At 37.6% G+C, this 26197-nt stretch overlaps 1 protein-coding gene across 20 annotated transcripts in view; it reads right to left on the bottom strand.

Annotated features, from left to right (window-relative positions):
* ptprk (protein tyrosine phosphatase receptor type K) overlaps window positions 1–26197 on the bottom strand; it is a 220138-nt gene that overhangs the window by 130894 nt on the left and 63047 nt on the right. For all 20 annotated transcript variants that reach the window (XM_065268926.1, XM_065268930.1, XM_065268928.1 and 17 more), the window contains one exon: window positions 4315–4586. In XM_065268926.1, coding sequence (XP_065124998.1) covers window positions 4315–4586 — 272 coding nt within the window. The remainder of the gene's footprint in view (window positions 1–4314; window positions 4587–26197) is intronic.

The raw sequence follows: 26197 nt of genomic DNA, 5'->3' as shown, positions 1-26197 counted from the left end.
CCAGCTCATTAAAAGAGTCTGTTTGACGCGGTGACTAACTATCTAAGCTTAGAAGCGTGTGGCCCGGGCGGGGGTGAAGAAGATTCCCTCAGGAGTTATCAGTGAATAAAACTCAATGTGATTCTGGTCTCACACTCACACGGCCAACAGAAGGAAAGTGATTTGAGTCATCAGCGACTAATTAAAGAGGACAAGAAATAACATGCAGGCTTACAGATGGACCGCAGAAGAAAGAAAGTGTGTAATACAGAGATGTCTGGACTCATTAGACGTATCAGATCTCATCATACACCTCACAGGGTTCACAGGAGCACAACTCTAAAGCAGTGAATCTCAAACTTGGGGCCGTGGCCCCCTAAATGGTGCCAGAGGGGCCCCAGTTTAATGACATTAGATACATTTAATACATTAGATAAAATACATTTATTTATAAATTCTGTGTAATTGAACCTCAGAAAAATAAAGCTACTAATGAAGAGCAGCACTACATTATAATATGTTTTGTTTAATTCAATTTTTAAGTTTAAATTTTCCTTGGGGGTAGCGTAAAGGGATGCACCGTACACAAGAGGGGCCAAACACCGAAAAAGTTACAAAACCACTGCTTTAGTGTGCGAGACCGGGAACATAGATCACGACCACGTGAAAAAACAAAGCTATTAGTAAGAAAACCTAATATGAAAGCAGACTTTTATTTACCAAATTATAAAACAGGTGTATAAGAAAGAACAAAAGAAATTGGGACTAAAATGAAAAATATAAAAAAAACAAATAAACCATTTATTCACCATGAACTAAACTTCTCTTACTAAAAAGTAATTGGAATGAAAGTATAACTAACTTTAGGTCTATGTATAATGAAGTGTGTAATGACTGTAGACAGCCAGCAGAGGCAGCAGAAACAAACATCTACATGCAGAACTGATAAAACACAGAGCTCAAAGCAAACTGTAAGACTTTAATCGTCTACTATAAAGAGCGTTAAAATGAGCGATTGCATTCTGAACACGAAAATACTGGAATACAAACATTTCTTTGTGGGCAGGACGATATGAATAGCCTGGATGAAAAACTATATCAGCCGTTTAATATTCACACACACAGCAGAGAGAGAGAGAGAGAGAAGATCAGTCAGGACTTCCAATTAGTCTGAACACAGACGGGGGCTTTCAGTATTCACACACACACATGCGCACACAAACACACACACGATAAAGGATGGAGAACTGGGGAGGACTGAGAGATGAGGTGGATGAGAGAAGGATGGAGTAGATAGAAAAATTATTGCTTAATTGAGTTTGCTGGAATTAATTGGGGTTAATCATTTCAGTCATATATAGTAGATAACACGTTTCATAAAAAATCTGGGGGGGAAATGAAAATCTATTGTATTGGAAAACAATAGGTGTCTTGTGAAAGCGACATTTTCAGAGCTGTTCTGAGTTCAGCCTCAGACAATTCAAACAATCAATGTGACATTTCAGATGTAATGAAGTCTTCTAAGCATTCTCACAGGCTTATTTTCACATTACCGTTAATGTTTTCATTAGTTAAAAGTCAAATATTCTTACAGTGAGTAATCACAGCACAAGTGTGAAAAGCAAAACCTCAACAGATCCATAAATCAGCTGGCACAGGTAGTGCACATTTCTCTTAAGATCAGTGCTCTGTCGACTATGTACTTTAAACTAACACCACCTGTTACCAGAACACGGAGACCCATTCGGATTTTTATTTCTCATATTTCTCTTTAGTTTGCTAAATGCCAGGAATGTGTCAGCACGTGGAGTTCGATAATAATAATAAAAAACTCTAAGCCTATTAATGTTGCGTGCACAGCGCCAGCGATTATGTGCCACCTGTCTCTTTCAATGAGTAACCATCCTCTCAAGTAAATGACAAGAGATGCATGGCGTAAACTCCACTGCTTCACTTGCATTGGTAGTCGCTCCCGAAAGTAATTTGCATAAAGTTTAAAGGGGCCAAATCTGACTTTTTTCATGATCTATGATTGGGTCCCCAGTGCTTCTTTAACCTAGAAAATGTGAAAAAGATCAAGCAATTAACTTGTAAACCATTCTCTACAAGCACATGAAAAAATAGTTAGTTAAAATATGTCTCTCTTTATGATGTCATAAGGAGCTCTTATTATAATAATACCACCCCTTAATCTGCACTATCCAACCACAGCACTGCCACTTAGTGCAGAGTAAAAGAGAGAGAGAGAAAATAATTCAAAGCACAATTGAGTTTCACTTTCAACAAACCATCATCATTGTGATCAGTGTTTGCACTTCATCCGCTCATTAAAGGACACACCCAAAATGGCACATTTTTGCATGCTATAATAAATTATTTATATGTTTTTTTTTAGCTAAAACTTCACATATGTGCTCTGGGGACAACAAAGATTTATTTTACATCTTAAAAAAGTCTTGTGACGTGGCCCCTTTAACTGTTCTTAACTTGGTTACGTAACTGGACACGCCCACTTCCTGTCACCAACTCTCACTATCACTGGTTGCATGAAGTCGCCGAGCTTCCATTGAAATTCGCATTGCTCCGACTTTGCTAGTCGAAAGCGGTGAATTTCCATTAAAAGCAAGAGTTACTAATAGACTTTAATAGGTTTCATTGGACGCACGTGCGTTGTCGTGGTTACACGTCTAGTCAGAACTTTACTTTCATTTTCTGTTCGTTTAATGGTCTGACTATTGGTTAAAATGAACTCTACAACAAATACCTTGTCGAAAATAACAAATGTTTTGGTTTCCTAAAGACGAGGGAAAGGGGTGATCATGGATCAGCGCTGTGTAAAGGGAGGTTTGGCAGCCGGTTTGTAGTTAACATTGTATCATTATAGTACACATTTTACACAGCAACATTAGTGTTGTTTTTAAACGCTCAGCTATGAAATATGAACTATGGTAATCTACTTGTTGTTTATTTTACTTTTTATCAAAAATAAACTTAAATGACTCTACTCTTACCGGAAGTTAGGTGTGTTCCACGAAAGCCGTTTGTTTATGTTGTTACTGCTGAATCCGTCTATAGAAACTTTAATACAGCATTTGTATATAGACGGTTTCAGCAGTAACAACATAAACAAGCAGCTGTCGCGGTCTGCACGTAACTTCCGGTAAACTCCGCTAAGAATAAATAACAACAAAGTTCTTTAAACGTAATTTATTTATATAACAAGCAAACAAAACAACACATAGATTACCTAGGAAACCAAAACATGTGTTATTTTCGACGAGGCATTTGTTCAAGAGATCAGTATAGCAACTAGTCAGACCATTAAAAAAACGAAACCAGAAGTAAGGTTCGGATCACGTGCGTCCTATGAAACTGTCTATAAAGAAAGAGCTCAAATGCAAAAACCCTCTAAGTGAGCCTGACATGTTTTCTTGTAAATGAGCATTTTTATCATACTTTTATTGGATTTTGCCAACTGAGGCTGGGAATGGGATTAAGCGAATTTGAAGCGAAAGTATTTGATAAATGTATAATATGTTCTTTGAGCATTCGGTTAATATCATCATCGCATGTTTGATAGATGTAGAGTTTAGAGGATTTTGCATCTGAGCTCCTTTGATTCATTGGCATCATGAAAACTATTCAACCATTTTGCCTACACAACACTGTAAGATAAACTAGTCTTGTGAAATTGTTTTTCCATCATTTGGCAAAATGAGGGCATGCTAAGTGTAGGGTGGACGTCACCCATAGCTTTGTGAAGAGCTTTTTAAAGCCAATAGTTGGCAGAGCCTCCAGTCGCCAACTTAGCACCGCATCATAACCAAAACCAAAAATGGGTAAAGAGGCGGGACGTGAGTAAAGCTGAGGTGGCTGATTGCTGAAACCACGCCCGCCTAGCTCGACTCTAGTGACAGCAGTGGCTGTTCACCCATCACTCAAGTGGCCACACCCTTAATTATGCTAAACTTTAAGGGTTAATATAATTTAAATGGATGAGTTACAAAAAATTTCAGTTTTCATGAAGGGGAAATTAGCAATATAGACCAAAATAACTTTTTGTACCAGGCTGTAAACATATTTTCTGCTGTAAAATTTGCCATTTTAACATGACGTTCTTTGGGAATTGATTGACTCTCTTTTGCAGCCAGCCTCTAGAGGCCAATCGATGAATTGCAGTTTCATTAGAGAGATCGGAAGGATCTGTTTATAGAGTTGATAGCTCTGGCTCACATGGAAAAGAAGCATTGGAAAAGTCATTTCTCTCTCAAATAACGTGGAGTACATGGCACAAAAACACACAGCGGCATTTGATTGGGTAGACAGTTTGCGTACCTGATATTCATTGGGCCAAAAGGTGCTAACGGCAAACTCCGCCTTCATCCAACCTTTGCCTGTGCAGGAAGTGACATTCCAGATGGGATTGGCCAGCGGGCCTTTATTGACCTTCACCAGGACATTAAGGGTTCCCGGGCTGGAGCCGTCCGGGCAATACAGAAGATAGTTAAAATCAATACAGTGGGTGTCGTTTTCTTTCATCACGGGTAGCTGTAGGCGAGACTTTTCTCCATAATCATGTTGAGAGGTGTCTACCATCATATATGAGCCTAAAGAAAAAACAAAAGAGAGTCAGGGGTTAAAGAGGAACTCAACGTGAACTCAGAAACCTGAGCTCTGTTTCAAAACCTCTACAAAATACATTTTGATCATGTGTGGGACACATGCGATGCATCCTTGGAATTTCACCAAGAAAGGTATTTTAGACACTGCCTACGTGATGCTGCATGCACACTGAACCACGCCTACAATGCCTTACCATGCTTTCTAGACAATTCACTAGTATGCAAGCAAAGTAAAAAACCATCTGCTTTAAAAGCAAAATAAAAAAATCTCCTGGGAAATCACACTCGAGTAGAAAATTAAGTTATAAACTAAGACATAAGGACAACTTCAGAATCCAAGATAAATGTGAAAGTACTTGGCAGTCGTGTGCCGATTACAGAACAATTTCATAATCACTCTCCTGCAGAAACATTTCGAAGCTATCAGGTCGAGTCAGACAGGACCATACAGGATCTGGTTCCAGTTCTTTAAGCATGTGATCGCACAGAGGGAAAAACGCCCAGAGGATGGACATCAGATGGTGGAGAGGACAGACTGTGTTCAGACTACCATTTGTCCAAATGAACATACATCTGTTCATCTGCAGATACAGATTCCTGTAAATCAATGTAAATCTACTTCACTTACAACCCCCATTCATTCTTTAGAAATTAAATTACCACATTTCCTTTCTGAATGGGGACATATTATGCAAAATCAACTTTTACAAGGTGTTTGGACAAAAATGTATGTTGGCAGTGTGTGAACACAACAACCATACAATGAAACATTTTTTAAATCCTCATTAAACCAGAGCAGTCTCATAAGACATGCTGTTTTGATTCTCTTGTAGGGCTGTGAATCTTTGGGTAGACTGCGAATCGATTCGATTCACGATTCAAAGGTTTCCGATTCGATTCAAAAACGATTTTTGCTAACCAGAACGATTCAATTCGATTCGATTAGCAATAAAATTTGATTTGATTCGAATATTAACGATTCTGTCCTATAAATTAGTATACATCTGCATCTGAGCAAATAAAAGAAATATTTGGGAAATTCATGACCATTTAATAGATTTTCATTAACTAGATTCAGGACTTTAGTTTAATAGCTTAACTTCTTAGGACTCAAAATACATTAAAGCAAGTAAACCCAGAAAAATAATACTACTTCTACATATTCAATGCACCATAAACGTTTATTGTAAACATTGCATACATTTCCTGAACATTTAGGAAATACAGCAAAGTGTGTAAATACAGCAAAGTGTGTAAAGGAGTAGCACTTCTCACGTCTGACCCTAAAATACTAGCTGCTTTAAGTGCAGGTATGTCTATCTTAATGGCATGGCATCTGCGGAGATGGTTGCTAATAAGGTTCGTTGTATTTCCAATGTATTTTAACTCAGATTTACAATGTCTGCAAACTGCAACGGACTTCGGACAGTCTTTCAATTTACTTCGTGAAAACTGAAGTAATCCCAAACCTTTGATCTCATGTTGGCTGGTGCGTTGTTCTCCTTCGTGTCCCTCCATTTGTGCACTGTCTGCTGTGTTTATTCAAATGACAGCAAACAGGCGCGCCGCAAATTGAAGAGTAGTGACGTAATCCACTGCTCATTTTACGTCGCAGATGTAACTAATTTAAAATTTATTTATATATTTTTTATTATCCATCATATTCGTTATATAATCACGATTCATTCGATTGTTAAATATAAAATCGAAACAAACGATTCACGATTCAAAAATCCAGGTTTCAAGATCGATGCATATGCATCGGCAGGATTTGTAATCGATGCATCGAGAAAACGAATGAATCGTTACACCCCTATTCTCTTGTTAATGTGATGTCACAATGATAAAGCCCCGCCCACGGCCACCGACTGAATGGTTAACTTTGCCCAAAAGTTCATTATAGTAGTTACAGCTCATTTTGGACATACTATAATAAATGATCTATAAAAAAGGGCCCTATTTTAACGATCTGAAACGCAAGTGCGAAGCGCAACGCGCAAGTGAGTTTGTGGGCGGATCTTGGGCGCTGTTGCTATTTTCCCGGCGTGAGAAATAACTCTTGCGCCGGGCACAAATCAATAAGGGGTTGGTCTGAAGTAGGTTCATTATTCATAGGTGTGGTTTGGGCGTAACGTCAAATCAGAATGCTATCCAACATTCCCTTTAAACGCAAGGGCGCAAGTTCCGATTTACCAGGCGCACGCCAGGAGCGGTTCACAGCCGAGGAGACCGACGTTCTTGTAAGAGCAGTCAAAGACAGAGAAGTTGTTTTGTATGGGGATAGGAGAAACCCGCCCAAATCAGCGTCGGTTAAACAGGCGTGAGAGGAAATAGCCACAGTCTCATCAGCTGGCATCCCCATCGTTGCGCCAAGCGCTACAATGATGTCAGGAGACGGGGGAATCCCAAGCTTGCCAGCATAAATCGGGCACGCCGTCTAACGGGAGTTGGATCTGCCTACACATGACCTGACGCCAGCAGAGGACATCGCTGCGTCCACCCTCACCGCTGAAAGGGTTTGGGGGCTTTGAAATCGGACCCAAGAAACGCAAGCAAGGTCCAACCCCAAAGTACTCTTACAAATCAAGTTCATATACATTAAGGTTTCTTATGAAAACATTTTAATTATTATTTACATAAAATAAACATAATACAGCAACACAAAAAACTTATGAAAATATTTGAATCGTTATTTGCATGATAATTTTTTAACGCAGCCACACAATAAATAAAAACTATCACCACAATGCTCACCACTATGATTCCCCTTATCTCGTGTATTAATATTTTTAAGTGTAACAATTTATGATTTGCAAAAATAACTGTTGCATCTGTGTAGATTAGATAAGCAAAGTGTGCGCGCATTGTGCACGCTATACATTATGGTCACGCATATGCGCCCTTAAAATAGCTTAAGGAACAATGCGCAACGCGCCACTGACTTTAAACTTTTTTTTCTGGTCAGTGGCGCAATTGTTTTTTGAAACTGCAAAATAGCATCAGGGATGGTTTGCGCCGGAACACGCCTTCTTTTTTGTGCTGAACCGCCCAGGGAGCGCAAGTTCATTCCCTAATTTGCCGACGTGCGTCTGTGGAGGGAAAAACCCGCTGTGCGCCGGTGCAAAATACAAATGATACATGCGTCACTGACAAAGTCAATTGCGCTGGGTGCAAGATAGAGCCCCTAGTCTATCTAGTCTAGATCAACAGAAAGTCCAGCCCCTAACATTAACAATAATGGTGCAGACACCGGCAGGGACAGCAATAAATTTACACTGTATTTAGAGAGGAGACACATTCATGAGATCTGATCTGTTCCTTCATGCCCTCATCTCTCCATCTAAATGTGAGACTTGGGTGAGAGAGATGCTAGTGTTTGTATAAGTGCAGATCATAGATCAGACTATCAAGATGTCAGAGATAGCAAATCAAACACGGTCTCTGTGTAAAGTGTCCATGAGCTGCCGACAGCCCTACAATTTACAACCAATCCATGATTCCCCGCTGAAAATCCCATCTCAAAAACTTCATGTCAGTTACATTTACATCTCAAATATAACACAAAGTCTACACAAACATGTGGTCTTCTTGATTGCGGTTACTCATTCATAAATTTCTTGTTTTACCAGAATGAAATATCGGTGGAAAAGTCATCTGAGCCAAAAATCAACATACATATGGCTTTGTTTAGAAAAAATGTCCGCATTTTAACTTGACGTGCATTTGTTGGCAGGTGAACACATCATTGGACTTAATCTGAGAAGATATAACTCATGTTTAACATGAATTATTTTTAGCACTTTGGAATCTCGCCTGGAAATATTTTTTAATTTAAGCTATTTAAAATGTATCTATAAACATACCTTGAGATTATATGGACAAAAAGGAGACGAAGCCTATGCAAACCTTGGCAAGGTTTATTCCATTGTTACTCATATTGTGTTTTATGAAAATGCATTGTAGCCCTGTATTGTACTATATTTACACTGGGTTTGTTGTATTCTTGCACGTCCGTGACAAAAACAGGTGTCTGTGTTGTGCTCTGCATACACACATGTGTACTGTAGGTCTTTAAAGTCATAAAATACTTGCTTTACAAGAACGAGACATTTTTTTCTGTCAGCCCTCGAGCAGTGATTGGAAACTGAAAGTCTGATGAACGTTTCAGATGATTCGTACATCCATTAAAAGGAAAGTTCACCACAAAAATGAAAATTCTGTCATCATTTACTCACTCTCATCTTGTTACAAAACTATAAACATTTATTTTTCTGATGAACACAAAGGAAGATATTTTTTTATAATGTTTGTAACCAAACTAATCATGAGCCCCATAAACTTCCATAGTAAGAAAAAAAGAATCCCATGGAAGTAAATTGGGCTCATAAATGGTTTGGTTACAAACATTATACAAAAGCTAAAGCTATAGAGTTAACACTACAATTCTAGACTGAAGCTTTTTAACTCTTTCCCCGCCACTGACGAGTTATCTCATCAATTAAGAGAAAACGCTTTCCTGCCAATGACCAGTTTTTACGGCCAAGGCCGCGTTATCCTAATGGGCAACATGGGCTGCAGCCCAGGGCCCCGAACACTAGGGGGCCTCCGAGAAAATTTTATTTTGAGTTTTTAAAAACATTTTGATTGACGTAATTATGCGTAAGTGCTACCTAGAGCAGAGGCCCCCAACGGGTCGGAAGAATGTTCTGAAAAAAATTGTATAATAGCTACGTAATAGCTTATGGGATATTTTGTCCTTTAAGAGCCGACAAATAACATCGATCATTTCCACTCTTGTACAAGGCCGCGGTCTCTCTGGGACCTTCAGCCCACCAGGAAAAATTATAAATGGAGTACTAGATTAAAACCTTGGATACTGTACATAATCTATGCAGACAGCATCCAAGACATAATCTATTAAAGACTTCTCCCTGTATTAATTTCGTGTAAGAAGGCTGTGTCTTTATTTCTTGTTTGTGTATGGATCGACTTTAGTTTAACTGTTGGATGGATGCATGAATAGCCATCTTCTGTGGTAAGTCCTTACATTAAAAAAATGTATATGCAAAAGCGAAGTTGTAAGATAAGGCAACATGTTTATTCTGTTTCATGTTTATTTCGTTTCGTTTTGTATAGCCCTTTTTATTTTTTTATTTCTGCACCCGTTGCAGCTGCGAGCAGCAGAGCAACCTGCCTTCGCTTTTTAAAAATAGTGTGTGTTGATAATAAACGTTTAAACTAACATTGTGATATGCTGAAAATATTTATTTAAATAGTTGTTATTATAGGCAAGTGTTGATTTGAGAGGCTCAATTCATCATACATGTCGTCAACTTGCTGTCGGCCGCTAACCACTGGTTATCATAAAAACTTTAACAAACAAAAACTGCTCTAAAATGTAAATAAAAAAGAAATATAACTATTTTACAATTTAAAACAAAACTGAACTGCTTTAATTGCTGCAAGAGTACAGCTGTACAAGCTGTGTAAGCAGTTATTTTTTGCTATTTCTGCGGATTTCTTTTGCAAAATCTATGCGGAATTTTGCAGAATGATTTAAAATGTTTTAAAACGATCCGAGAGAATGTGTGCTGTGAATATTACAAAAAATAAAATATTTTATAACATTATACATTTTATTAAAGGATTACCCTGAATTAAACTAGACCAACATGAACCAACAGATAATGGATAATGTGCTTTCACGACCATAGAGTTTTATATAATATACATATATTACTGTCTACAGTGTAACAGTAAAAAGAAAAGGCTTCTCATAATAAATGTAGCGTATATAGCAAGATAATTTCATCAGTTTAACAACACAATGTATATATATTTATCTTGTAAACGGATTTGAAATAATAAATAATTGTCGCGTCACGTCGCAAGAGAGACGATAGAGATCTCATTTACTTCTCCGCAGTAAGTTTTATTTCAAATTCAAGTTTTAAATATTAAATAGACTATTAAAAAGTTTGTGCTGCTCTCATAAAAACCTCACAGCAGACAGCACAGACTTCTACTCACAAACATACGCGATGCAGTAACTATATCTGCGGAAACAGATTCCTAATGGGGAGAATTAAAAAGTTCGGACTCGGGCTGAGAATTCTGGGCTCTACTACTTTTGCGTCAACTTGATTTTAATAATTTAAATGAGGAATTATATTTAAAGAAGAACAGACAGAAGCACTTTTAGTTGTGAGTTGCATTTAATAAATGTTATTTTCTGGGCTGTTTCTGATTGTAAAATTATTATTTGATAATATTGTTTAATTTATTTAAATAATTTCAGCCTACTTTTGTGTCAACTTGATTTTAATAATTTAATTGAGGAATTATATTTAAAGAAGAACAGACAGAAGCACTTTTAGTTGTGAGTTGCATTTAATAAATTTTATTTTCTGGGCTGTTTCTTATTGTAAAATTATTACTTGATAATATTGTTTAATTTATTTAAATAATTTCAGCCAACTTTTGCGTCAACTTGATTTTAATGATTTAATTGAAGAATTCTCTTTAAAGAAGAGCAGAAAGAAGCACTTTTTGTTGTAAGTTTTATTAAATAAATGTTATTTTCTGGGCTATTTCTGATTGTAAAATTATTTGATAATATTGTTTAATTTATTTAAATAATTTTAGCCATTTAATGTTGCACATACGCTGTAAAAAACACTGGATTTACTAAAACATATAGACAATGCATTGTTTTTGCATCCCCTTTTTTTAGTAAGTTTTACTAAAAAAATTTTCGCATTGGGGCACTTAGTAAATCCAGCCTTTATTTTTTTCAGTGTATATTGGGGGTGGGGGTGGGGGGCTCAAACCAGCGTTAGCCCAGGGCCTCACAAAGGCTTAACCCGGCACTGTTTACGGCAACCCATATTTCCGCTATTATCCACTAGGTGGCGCTCTTACCCAACTTATATAACAATAAAGCATCCACTGATCTAAAAACAGTAAAAACTCTGTGTATGTTTTGATCATTGCTCTGAATCTGATCTCTAACAAAAGTCTTTACAAAGATGCAATTATTTCAGCTTTTTGCTCTATATTTGGTATTTTTGAAGAAAGAGATAAAAGAGAAAAAAAAAATGTCATCAGAGAGTTTTTTTTTCATTTGATATATTGTATTTGTATATATTTAAAGAACATTTTCTGGAAGGCATTAAACTGGCTCACAACTTTTAAACACAGAAATGTAGCAAACATTTCACAACACTCTTATCACCCTCGAGTCAGAATAAAGTCTTGGATTACAAATTCATTTCACATCTTACTGTAATAATTGCGAGTCACAGTAAGACACAAATGACTTCAGGTAATGTTAATGTGTGTCCTACTGTTTCCTCTATAAATGCCTGTTGGCTAAACATTTATTTCTCACACAACTCAAAGGGTCAAAGGTCAGCCAAGTGAACTAACCAGAACCTCCAGATGGCATAACCATTCGGCCAACATTTCCTGGCAGAGAATGAAGGAGCCTGTGGCAGATTTTTGATTTATTGAAGGGCTTCCTTACCAACACGTGCTGGAAGGTTCGGAGTAGGTTTGTGTGAACTACTCATTAATCACTAAAACTACAGAGAAAGGGAAACGTATCACAGAACTGAGTCTGACCACCTGTCCAAACCACATGAACCCAACACAATGCTCTTTAATGCTCACTTCTGTTGCTGTTGTAGTGAGTAAATAGCTGTAGTATATATGTTAGTATGAAGCCCAACGTTAGAGAAAACACTAAACCTGTAGTACACAACAACTAACATCTGACCTCTCAAATGAAACAAAAGAAAAATGTTGTCTAACAGCTAAACACAGACTGACAGTGCTCACATATCTGTGTGGATCATACCATTTCTTTTGAAACCAATGTTCACACCAAAAACTATATTGACATCTTTAACTGACACATGAAAGCAAATTAAAAAAAATCTGGTAAAATATATTATTTTGCCAATACAACAAACAATTCACTCAGTGTTTCCCATACATTGATTTATTTGTGGTGGCCCACCACAGAATCAACACTGGCCCCCACAAATAGAATTTTCATGATTCCCATTTACATTTTTATTTCACCATTTAAAACAGCTTAATATGCTTTAAAATATAATTTAATATATAATACAAATCAAATACAGATACAGATCAAAGAGTAGAAGTGAAACATATTTCAGGTGCCAACACTAGATCAAACTCAAACACATCATGATGATGTCACATATATGCTAATAAGCGGGTGACGTCATCACCACCACAGTCTCCTCAAAATCCTGTGGGAAACACTGATTCACTGCATAAAAATGACTTTCTTTCTGTCTTGGTATTTTTGTCTCGTTTTTCAGTGCAAATATCTTAAAAATTCTTAAATTAAATTGCATTTTCTTGATTAGCAAAACATAAAATGTAAGTAGATTTGTGCTTTAAGTGAACATATCATCTTTTCCATGTTTAAGTGCTATAATTTGGTCCCCAGTGCTTCTATCAACCTAAAAAATGTGCAAAAGATCAACCCAGTAACTTAGTTTTGATTCTCTGCAAACATGTAAAGAATAGGTCATTGAAATGTGGCTCCCTTTGTGATGTCAGAAGAGGATAATACCGCCCTTTAATCTGCACTATCCAACCACAGCACTGCCATTTAGTGAAGATATCAGCTCATTTGCATTTAAAAATGACACACCCAAAAACTGCTAATTTTTGCTTACACCTACAAAGTGGCAATACTTTTTCATAATAAATAATCCATATGGTTTGAGCTAAAACTTCACATACGTACTCTGGGGACACCAAAGATTTATTTGTCATCTTAAAAAGTATTGTGAGATCTCCCCTTTAAAACAAGGAATTAAAATGTGCTGATGAGGTAAGAGAAAATATTGAACTTTTACACTTTATTCAAGAAAAAATCCAGAAAAATTTTGCTTACCCCAATTGGCAGGGTTTTTATTTGCTTATTTTAATTCACTAAACACATACATATATATATACATGTGTATATATATATATATATATATATATATGTATATATGTATATATATATGTATGTGTTTAGTGAATTAAAATAAGCAAATAAAAACCCTGCCAATTGGGGTAAGCAAAATTTTTCTGGATTTTTTCTTGAATAAAGTGTAAAAGTTCAATATTTTTTCTTACCTCATCAGCACATTTTAATTATATATATATATATATATATATATATATATATATATATATATATATATATATATATATATATATATATATATATAAACTAGACTTATTTTTTTAGATAATTTTGCTCATCAATAAAATCTTGATTTAAGAACAAAAATACTAAGTAAGAAAGTAATTTTTTGCAGTGTATAATGTATTTTGCACAGTCCCATATAAACACGGTACTACTGGATATTTACAAAACAACAATTTACAACAGTTTTACACAAGTTAGCATTGGTGAAAGCAATTTTCTACACTGATTTACTATAATAACATCCTGCTAAAGAACATAAGGAACCAGCGGATGAAGTTTAACAGCATCTCTGAGTGCTTCAAACTGATTTCATCACGTGATATTTTACAAAGATACTTTTATTGCAAGATGGATCAGTTAAAAGAAAAAGTAAAATTAGCATTTCTGCTCATTTACATGTCAAGTTTCTTAAAAACTGTAAGTCAGAGTACAGAAATAATAAAACTGTTTTGGCATAAACATTCTTCTGTAAGATTAGAAGAGGACCCAGAGATGAAAAAAATGCATGACCTGATTTCTTTAAACATTTTCTATTTAGTAAAAGGGGAGAAACAGCATTACAAGAGAACTGAAGGAAAATAATGGGAATTATTAAGGACAGAAGGAAACGATTCATTCAGCAATGACATCAAGCATTGATCATCTGATCTGTTGAACAGAAATCACCACATCCCATTTCAGATGTTGTGTGTGTTAAATGTGCAGAGCATTAACACAATCAGAGCATGACTGAACAGAAGAAAATCATCATCATCACATTATACACTCTTAAAGAACGCAGCCAAAACCCACACAACCTCAAACCCTGCGACACGCCCGGATCCATCAGAAAAAACATGGAAACATCTCATGTAGTCATTTTTTCCACTTCTGTAACACAGATCCCCCAATCCAATTTTAATGTTAGGCTTATTTTAAAACGATGTAGTAAATAAAAAATGTTCATTGTCAAGAAGATCTGGGCCTACATGGATCCATCAAAAGGACTAAAAATCAATAATTTAGGCATTCCAGACCAGTAGATGGCGATGTTACTTTGTAAAGAAACACTACATGCCTGCACACAAACAAATACTACACACATAAATACAAACAATCAAAACAGCAAAAGCATTGAGTAGTTTTGTTTAGATGGACAATGACGTAGATTTATTACTACAGGTGACCCTGGACTATAAATCTTTGTTGGAGAAGCGTTAATATACCTAATAATTAATTGTGTGGTTTTAAAATGTTGTGTGTATAATAACAAACACAAATTATTCTCATTTTACACGTGAAATGCATTATTATAAACAGCAGTTACATACTGTATATTTCATACATATTCATAAGCATATCTTATTTATGCTATCTCTTATCTTTATATTTGGTTATATGCCGCCATAGAGCGTCAAAGTCTCAATCTTAAGAAAAATCCTCTCTTTTCTGTTACGTGCCTTTCAAGTAAAGCTCCATCCGAGCAGTTAACAGCTACAGATGACACTGAATTGCACAGTGACACAATGAGTAGTTGTATGGAAATATCAGCAGATCTGTTATCACTCAACATTCACAGAGAGACAACACTTCTGTCAAACTCATCCTCACTTTGATTGCTTACGAAATGTGAATAACTCAAAATGGCCTGTTGGTTATTTGGCAGTGATGTAAAATTCCCGCAGTGAAGGGAAGAAGGGCCGGTCTGGACCCCGAAGCCCATCTGCTGTTCAGAGAGAAAAACCCTCAAACCCTCGACCTTCACAAGATGAGAAGAGAATCACTGTGTGAATGTGTTTGTCACGTTGGTCTCACAATGCAATCTTTCTTGTGTATGTGGTGAGGAACCATGTTTGCTTTTGTTCATGAGTATTACTGACCCGTTCACCATCATTACCAAAGTTATTATTACAATATTAACTTATATTAGATTCCACTAGTGATTGACCGATTTAGTTTAACCAATTTTTAATATTTACCGTACTACATTTGTGTTAAATCAGCCTCACATTGTCCATACAGCTTTCTTAATATCAGTATCGGCCATAAAAAAAACTCATATCGGTCGACCACTAGTTAAAAAAACCCAACTTATATTAATTTTCCAATGACTTTACCATATTAACTGTAACTGCAGTGTGAACTGCAATGCATTAAAGTCATTTGTACATCTGCATTAGATGATGTACATGAAGTAAACGAACGTTGTCAGCTGCTATCAAAACACAACTTCAGTGTAACATTGACGCTGTCAACAAGATGGCTGACATCACACAAACAAGATGGCTGTCACACGTCGCACAACACAAACCAGAGAAGCACCTATACAAACCCAGAACCCTCTTATTTTACAGGCCAGCAAAAAAGCCCGGTGTGACGGCTCTCATTCATGACAGTGACCCACATTACAAGAGAACGGTCCCTATTGTCTGACAAACACTGACCAGGAGATGTAGAGCGGAAAACTCTGTCACTGTGCTGAAATGCTCGTCCTCTCGAGCGATCTTAAAGCGCTCACAATCACACGACTCGCTGAAGACCTTCAAAAGCACATAACCACACCATACAGAGCCCTCATACTGATAACCACTCATAAATACCAGTGTTACAGAATGAGGAACTTAAACTAACTACTACTAATGTAACTATATTTCTCAATTAAGCATGTCTAGCAAAATTTTAAAGAAACATTTCCAACAAGATATTTTATCAACATGTACGGAACACTAGATTTCATTGTGTTATTTAACTGTGACAACAATCAGATCTTTACTTTACAACCCAGCCTCAATCGTCATACATATCTCTGTCTACATTTACCTTGTGTGTATTACATGCTCAGGTGCAAGGAAGAGCCAGAGTCACAGGCTCTCTCGCGCAAAGTAAAGCCCATAAACAATCTTATGCGATGAAAAGCACACAATGCGCATGTTAATGTGAAACTATGATGATAATAATATTTTAAAACTATAATGGGCAAACATACCAACTTTCTTAAAGGCCCGCTATCGGCCATATGTTTGACAATCCTCAATAGATGATAGTATCGTCTATCAGCACAACTCTAAAGCAGGGGCGGCGTTTGCGTATGGCAGTTGCCATACCCTAGCATTCAGACAAAACACCAGAAATCAACAGGCTATAATGAAGCTCATTAAAAATAATGTGAAATATTTTCAGTAGAACATATCTGAACATTGGTACATCACTAATATGGATAATTTACGCGTGTGCACGACTTCATGCTATAATATAGGAACCGACATGTGGATGACATCAACGTGCCGCGAGAGCGGTCTGAAAGCAAACTCTTCCGATGATTTCTCGTCTCACCCTCGCGGTACTTTGATGTCATCAACCTGTCGTTCTTGCAGTGCAGCTTGAAGTCCTTGCAGGAGGTTTCATGATGACCGCTGTTGTTATAATCTTTATTTTCGCAAGTAAACTCCTTTTTTGTTTTAACATTCAAACAGACTCACGGTTCTCCCCCACACTCGCGCAATGCATATTGCATACATTATTCCAGAAATAAAAAGGTTTGTTTATCTGTTGCTGGAGTTGCACTTCGTTAAGAATGACAACATTTGAAAAGCATTTTAAACAACCATGATTTCTATTTTTGTTTTTCATTTGTATTGCTTCCGTATTGTTGTCAGTAAGTGTACATCCGTGCAATCATAGTATGATTTTGTACAGGTTGGTGGAGTATGTACACATATGGATATAATGTGGTTTCATAGATTCGTTATTTGAAGTACGAAGAATTTTTGCCATACCCTAGGTTTTCTTGAAACGCCGCCACTGCTCTAAAGCACACATAAATTAAAACCTGCTCTTCTTTGTTAAGTAGATTTGTGCCGTTTGATATTTATATAAAGCCATATAAATGTGTTGCGTGTCTAAACCTGCGTGCACATCACCAGCAACTAGCGATGACGGAGTGACACAAGCTAATTTCTTTAAATTGTAGTTTGCCGATTTCCAGCGACACGAGCGACAGTGGCAGTTGGCGTCAGGAAGTGGCTGTTTCCAGCAATGCGAAAAAATTGAGAACAAATTCAACTTTATGCAAAGATGAGCAACTTTTGGGAGCGACAACGAATGAAAGTGAAGCAGTCATCCACCTTTCGTCATTTACAGAGAGGACGGTTACTCAGTTGTTACTAGAACAACCACAATTTGGAACGCCTCCCAACGACCTGATTGAAAAAACTAGCGACACAAAGGAAAAAAGTAGCTGCCGGTAAAAGTAGCTGCTGGTGTGCACACACAGTAAACGACTTACGGTGCCCTTGCACTTTAATAAAACACAGCTGACTAAAATATACAGATGTATTTTGATCATTTATCACTGTCACTTTTGTAAATCGCCAATGTGCTTCCTGTAAATAAAAAGTTTTCGACATAGCTCGGTCAAACACGATCAATAACTATAGTAATGACATCAGACGTTCAGACGTTTAGTCAATGCCACAGTCAGGGCCGGCCCATGAGGTTTTGGGGCCTAGGCGAGACCATGAAAATGGGCCCCACTGGTGTAAAAATTTTCATAGCACTGCAATTTGATAAGTAAAATTAAAACGGACAAAATGAAAATGAATATATTTAAGTGTAGAAGTTTTTATTAAGTGCAACAAATTAAGCAATGTTGTTAGTACCTCACTAAAATAAGTCTTGTTTTTATCTTTATTGAAAGATGTAATGTAAACATTATGTTGTTATACGATACTACATTACCCATAATCCCAAACGTTTCTTTCCAAGCATGCACAATGAGACACACCTCCACAAGCGTGTCATCAACATAATGCAAATAAGCCCACTCTGTTCTTATTTTGCAATGCTTTATGTCTTTATTTATACTAGGTTTTTATTTATTATCATTTTACCGTCGATTGTTGTTTGGAGAATGTCTCCTGGTGGTTTTTTTCACCTACCACCTTTGTGATCCTTATTTTAATCAATAAGGTCCCTGCGCATGCAGTGCGTAATGCCTGCTGATGGCGTCCATGAGATTTGTGCAATGACAAAATAATGTTTATGCATGGAGGGCCCTCGTCTTGTCGCGGGGCCCCAGGCAATCGCCTGTATTGCCTGTTGGACTGGCTGGCCCTGGCCATAGTCACACAAGCATGAACTGATAAATATATACAGCAACAATGTTCATTATTGTATGCTTTGCAACCTTAAATGAACTCGCATCAAAATGAAGAAAAAATAAGTGCCTCCAGCGCCACTAGTGGACACGTCAACCGAAAGATGCAGCGATACATAATAGAATAAACTTCAGGTATATCATTCCAATGAGCCTGTGAAGTTATTTTACTGTTAAAAAACAATTAATTTGTCATCAAATGCTTACTCGGTGTTCATTAAACATCCCAGCCTGGTATTTTACCATATGTTTGTGTAAATGTGTACATTACAATGTTTTCGAATCACCCAAATACAGCTGTCAATTGATTATTAACCGCACAATAACTGCCATTATTCAGCTTCAAAATCTGTTTTTAATTCGTTTCCCCAAACTGCTACTAAAGGAGCACTTGAAATCTTTGTGCAGAAGATGTCAGTAAAGCAAAGCAGAGGTTGGATTAATGATAAGAGTCGACTCATGCCAGGGCAACTCCCTGCACTGGAATGATGTGGGTTTGACTTCATCTGGCTCACGGTTTGTGTGAACTTCAATAACCTTCATTCAGCTTACAGGCATCTAAAAGCAAACTGGAGAACATCAGCAGATATCTCTAAACATTCTTCAAGTGGAACCCACAGGTCAATGCAGCAGCGCTCGCCGTCTTCAGCGTGTCCTTCTAAAACAGCATGAAATCTGTGTTTACCCATGAAACACTCAAAGGTCTGTTTATGAGGTGAATATAACAGTCCTCAATGGAGACATCTCAATGTGAGATGTTTCATAAAGAGATCCACTTGAATGCCACTCGACTTCAAGTTTTTTGCTTTTAATGACAGTGGAGAGAAATGTGCGTGTCTTCCGAGTGAAATGATGGAGAAAAAACGATGATAAGAAGCAGACTTGTCCTTGATTTTCCAGAAAGGTGCGTTCGCTGTACAATTGTATTGTTGCTTGCTTGCAAACGTTCCTACTTGATGGATGAATCAGGCAATGAATGTTTAAAATCATGGAGAATACAGATGGTGCTTCAAGAAACCAAAAATGTTTCTGATTGTACAGAGAAGTAGAATAAAACAGAAAACATGTGAACGTATAACATATGTGACCCATGCTAGCAAAATGAGTCAGAATGCGCACAGTCTAATTTTGAGCTAGAGGCAAAAGAAAGTATAAAAGAAGATTTTGGTTTTCATAAAAATAAATGAATTAAGCCCTCGTCTAGGGATCCCAAAGTTCTAAATATTCATTAAACATCTAATATGATCATTATTTGTTTGTTTTCTGAGAGGTGTACCATCCTGAATGCTTAACTTAAAGGAAAACCAGGCAAGTCTGCGTAATATTTCTCTACGAGCTCCCCCTAAGCATTTACTTTCAGACACACTGTCGTAAAAACGAACTGTTGTCCCTCCCCCCTCGGAACCAAGTTTATCAGCTTATTTCCAATCCAGTTATGTTTCCTTTCCGTCAAGGGTTTTCGATGCTTCTTCCCCGGCTCTGCCATTTGCAACAATCGCTAGCCGTGTTTAGCTCGCCTGCCTCTGTGTTGTTTGCCGTAAAGTGATCCTGCTTCTCGCGATATCTGAGACTTTGCGAGACTGAAGGACACCAGGTCGGATACAGCGAACTTGCAAGTGGGGTATTCTTCCTACAGACGGAAGGGGCGGGCGAGAGAGTCTTCATTCGTCCGGTAATGAGTCATTTAACCATATACCGACTTACGAAGATGATTTATTAACATAAAAATGCTGCCTTGTGTCCCTTTAAGGGTTTTTTTAAACCTGAGCCTTTGTTTCAGAACCTGGTGCGTCTTCTCCCTTGGTTTGGTTTGATTAGGCTTGGGGTGGGCGATAAATCGCCTGCAATTCTCATGCGTATCTCATCAGTAAAGCCGGTTTACTACTTATCACAAAACCGGCTTTACTGATGAGATACGCATGGGAATCGCAGGTGATTTATCGCCCACCCATAGTTTAGGCATACGTGAACACGGCATTCGCATTCGAATCCGCACCAAAACGACTGAGGCCGCCCGAATAAGGTGGTCTTGGCCCAATTGCAAACAAACTCTCGAACGGTTCGGTATAAGGGCGCACTCACACTATCCAAACCAAACCGCGCTCGGGCGCGTTTGATCCCCAAAGCCTGGTTTGTTTGACTAGTGTGATCGCTCTGTACCGCGCCCGGGCGCGGATCGGTTAATCGCGCCACGGCCGGGTTGCAGAGGTGGGCCGGAGCGCGGTTCAAAAGGTGAAGACGTCAGTTGCGCGACCGCTCACCTTCATCTGCCTCCGTAAAAACCTTTTGCTGCGAGCAGCGGGGTTACGTGAATGTCCGAGCTGCACACGTGACAGATCAACTAAGCAATATGATGACATGTGAGAGGGCTGTCTGTAATCGCACACCAAACGACTCTGAATAAAAAACACAGACTTATCATTACGGAGGGTTCCAGTGTTAAGAGAGAACTTAATTTCTGCTTTTTTTCAAAACAATCGCATCTTAATGACGAAAGCGCGCCCAGACTCGGATCGATAAAAAGTACAGTGTGAGTGCGTGCACCTGGGGGAGTAGGGAGGGGTGACAATCGCGCTGGGGCTTGGTTTGGATAATGTGAGTGCGCCCTAAGTGTGAAAGCTATCCGACCCAATGGACCAATGAACAGGCTGTCTTATTGCTTTTAGTAACCATGAACATACCTGAAAGCTCTTTGGTGAGGAGTTCTGGTGAGCACTTAAACTCTATTCAAAATCAAAGCGCACCTGTTCCTTATAAAATGTCTTCAAATTGCTGTTCTCCACTATAGAGCGTATGCACGTGACGTCACCTTCGGCGAAAGTGACTGCGGTTACGCCCACTGAGTGGCAAAAGACAGAGCGGCAGCATTTGTGTACAGTGTGAAATCAGCGAAAACACGGTAAAAACGCGTCTAAATGAAAAACAGCTGTTGTGTGATAGACTGTACTAACAGATTTAACAAGAATTCTGAGCTATCGTTTTATAGACTGGCAAAAAACACCGAAAGGAGAAGTAAATTGATCGTTCATGCCAACTTCCACAGACCACAGGTAGGTTTTACTTTCTACTAAAAAGTATTTTTCAAGTATTTCTATTTTATCAGTGTTTTCCTTTGGAAAACATACATTCTAAAGCATATTATTATAATTTTTCCCTATTAGATTTAATAAATAATAAGTTTTGGTTTTACATTTAATATTTAAGTACATTTATGTTCTTTTACTCAAGTAAAAGAACACAATTTTAATGTAATTAGGTATTAAATACATTTTAATATGCAATATTAAAAAATACACAGTATGATTCTATCCTTTAGAATAAAGTGAAGTAAAATATTTCCCAAGACAAACACCCTTATGAAGCACACATGCTTGGAAAATAACTAATGTAACTAAGTGTTGTCTACCTCTGCTATCAAGTCCAACTTAATTCATAAGCTGATATTAGTCAGTTTTACCAGCATTTTTGCAGCAACCACTATCAAAACCAGCCATTTTGTTGAATGTTTGCCGCCGTGGTCACGTGGAAAAGTGATGCCAATTCATACCCTCTATAGGTACATGGTGAGAATGTTGTCCAGCCTAAGTTTTGATTCTTGCAGCCCATAATGAAGTAATATAACCGTAGTATCAAAATATAATTATTTGGTTGTTACCAAATAATCCCACAAAGCTGCTGGCTGTTCATCCTGACAGACAACTTTAAGCAGAATCACAGAAAATAAACAGATGGCTCCTCATGGCTGCGGACTCTGGATTGTTAACAATCCTCATCCTGCTTGACCTGAGTGCGGCTTTTGACACCATTTCCCATACTATTCTCATCGACCGATTAGTCACCCTTGGATTCACTGATACACCCCTGCACTTTTTTAAATCATATCTTTCTGGCCGAACTCAGATTGTCCAACTTAAATCATTCAGATCCCACTCCTCCCCCCTCTCTTCTGGAGTTCCCCAAGGTTCTGTCCTTGGACCTCTTCTGTTCATTATCTACCTTCTCTATTACCAGAACACCCTCCATCAGTCATATTACACCTGTCCTGCAGCAACTTCAATGTCTCCCCTTCAAATTCCATATTATTTACAAGATCCTTCTCCTTACTTTTAAAGCTATTAATAATCTTGCCCTTCAATATCTCACCGAGCTCATTCAGATTAAGACACCCACCAGTTCTCTCAGGTCTTCTTCTTCAATTCCAGATCATTCTTTCACCTGCTTGTCTGGTTACTATGGGGTCTAGAGCTTTCAGTTGCTCAGACCCCTACCTTTGGAATTCTCTGCCCCATTACATTCAACACTCCACGTCCATAGCCACTTTTAAATCTCACCTAAAATCTCATCCTTTCAGACAGGCTTACTCTTTTTAATTTTTTTGTCCTTATTGTAATGACCCCACCCTATTTTTACTTGTTTTTATAATTAATTGTACTAATATGTTATTTAATTAACTGTTTTTTTACTGATTGTTTGTTGGAATGTGTGTTTTATTGTTGATTTTGTAAGGTGACCATGAGCGTTGAGAAAGGCGCCCATAAATAAAATGCATTATTATTATTTATTATTATAGATGCATTATGACCATTTAAATGAGAGTTTACTCGCACGTGACATGTATTAAAGTCTGGTCCATCTTGAAATATTGCCTTATAAATACCGAACCAAGATGAGATTGCAACATTGTAGCCATTTAACACCCGGTTTCGGGAGCAAAGCAATCAATCTACAGGTCTGAAAACACCCTTATACAAAGATGCGTCTCCATCCAAATGCGCGTGTGACATTTTGGTTTAGGACTTATGCAAGAAAATAGTGTGTAGGAATTTGCTCGATGTTAAAAGATCTACGAAGAGAGACCAAATTCGGGACCTGATTGATGTTAAAAACAGTATTAAGAGTGACAAGATTCGATAACTGACTGAGTGACAGATTTGAAGCATGGACACAGATGCGTGAGTGCTCGACCCTAAAAAATGTAGACATCTACACAGAATTACAGTTGCAAAAATTTCTGTCAAAATTTCACACAGATATAATCTGTTATGTCTTAAGTAAATGTCTGGTTAAAGGGATAGTTCAGCCAAAAATGATATTAAACCCATGATTTACTCACTGTCTTCAGACAGACACATTTCGGATATTTTATAAAATGTTTTAGATCTTTCAGTTGATTAAATGTAATGTTACGAGGTCCACCCATAATCCACGACCTTCAAGTCCAAAAAAGTGCATCCATCCTTCACAAATTCAATCCAAACGGCTCCAGGATGATAAACAAAGGTCTTCTGAGGGTAATCCGCGCGGTGTTGTTGTAGAAATATCCATATTTAAAACTTTATTGACGTAAATAACTACCTTCCGGTAGCGCCGCCATCTTAGACTCCTCTGTATTCAGGAGACAGTATTAGCGTAGTGTGCGCACTTTTCTTAGTGACGTATGACAAATTCGGAGGGCGGGGGCTAGGGCTGCAGCTATCGATTCTTTTTGTAATCGATTAATCTAGCACTGAATCGATCGATTAATCGAGTAATCGGATAAACATTTTGTGTGTGTTTTTAAACAACCAAAACAAATAATGCATAACAAAAATGACGTGGCTGTAAAATGTTCAAGCATTTGGCTTTTATTTCTAAAAAAAAACTGAGGTATTTGGCTCCAAAAAATAAGCCTATTTATTTCAATTTTTACCCATTTAGTGTTTATAAGTGCCAATGCCAACAATTAAGCACTTTTATTTATTAAAATGCACAACAGGTTTCATGCTGTAATCTAGCCCTGACATCAAAGTAAATATCTGGTTTATGTACATTTCTACACCTGCAGCATTTACCATTAGGCTACTAACAAATAATATATAATTTCTGGGGTGAGCCTATGGTAACAACCTGTGTGTGTGCACATGCGCTGTGCGTGAGGAAGAGTGACACCCCAGTCAGCCGTTCAGTTGCTTTATTGCAGACTGGTACAGCAGAAATACATACATTCATTTTCAATAGAACGCTGCATTTGGTTTGCATCACTTGCATTGCGGTGCATTTTAGGTTAAGAATCCATTCGAAAAATCACAACATCACGTCCCGCTGTATACAGTGAATGCATGCAGCTGAAATTATTGTTGCGTGGCTACATAAAAGTTTAAGCATATGTGATGCATGGGATTAAAATCAGCGAAAGCTATGTTACCTTGTTTCATCGACGCTTGGTGAAGCAGCAGTGGATGTTTTCGGTTCAGATGCTGAATGTTATGTAATGATAAGAATGTAATGATCCCAAACTTTAGACATTCTCTCTCTGCCGTTTATGGACATATTAACTCTCCGCCATCGTGCCAACTAAATAAAAAATGTATCACGCGCTATGACGTGCTTCCTTAACATTGAACAACGGTCCGTGTGAATCAGATCTCGGCGTGTGTAGTGTGCGTCATAGGAATTTAACAAGGCTTCGAGGCAGAATTTTTTGAATAGAGTTAATCGAGTAACTCGATGAATCGTTTCAGCCCTAGTGGGGGAAAGGAGCAGCAGCAGAGTAGCCTCCGTAGGCTGCGTCTAAGATGGCGGCGCTACCGGAAGGTATTTATTTTCGTTAATAAAGTTTTAAATATGGATATTTCTACAACAACACCGCGCGGATTACCCACAGAAGACCTTTGTTTATCACCCTGGAGCCGTTTGGATTTATTTTGTGAAGGATGGACGCACTTTTTTGGACTTGAAAGTCGTGGACCCCGTAACTTCACATTTAATCAACTGAAAGATCTAAAACATTTTCTAAAATATCCGAAAATGTGTCTGAAAAACGATGGACATATGCAACTCGGACAGCTTGGGGGTGAGTAAATCATGGGTTTAATATCATTTTTGGCCGAACTATCCCTTTAACTGTTGAGAAAAATATCTGATGTGTAACATTATATTAGATCCTTGTCTGTCTCAATGTCATTCAAACAATAAAATAAAAAAAGTTGAACATATATTTTCCTATAGTATTGTTTTTGACTGTGTGTGTGCTAAATCTGTTAGTTTTACAAATGATTTTAAGGTATGGATGCAGTGATTTAGCTTTTTAACCTTCAAAAATCTTAAACTCAAATTTTCAACAAAATTGACTTTGCTGACTTCAAACAGGTCATTTTTTTGTCAGATTCCAACAAATCGTACATCGTTTTGGAGAATTTCAAGATATAAAAAACACATTTTTGAAAATTTGCTCATTCCGACTCA

The sequence above is a fragment of the Paramisgurnus dabryanus genome, chromosome 12, assembly GCF_030506205.2.
Source record: "Paramisgurnus dabryanus chromosome 12, PD_genome_1.1, whole genome shotgun sequence".
Lineage (NCBI taxonomy): Eukaryota > Metazoa > Chordata > Actinopteri > Cypriniformes > Cobitidae > Paramisgurnus > Paramisgurnus dabryanus.
The sequence above is the reverse complement of the archived record's forward strand: the minus strand, read 5'-3'. Positions and strand labels throughout refer to the sequence as shown.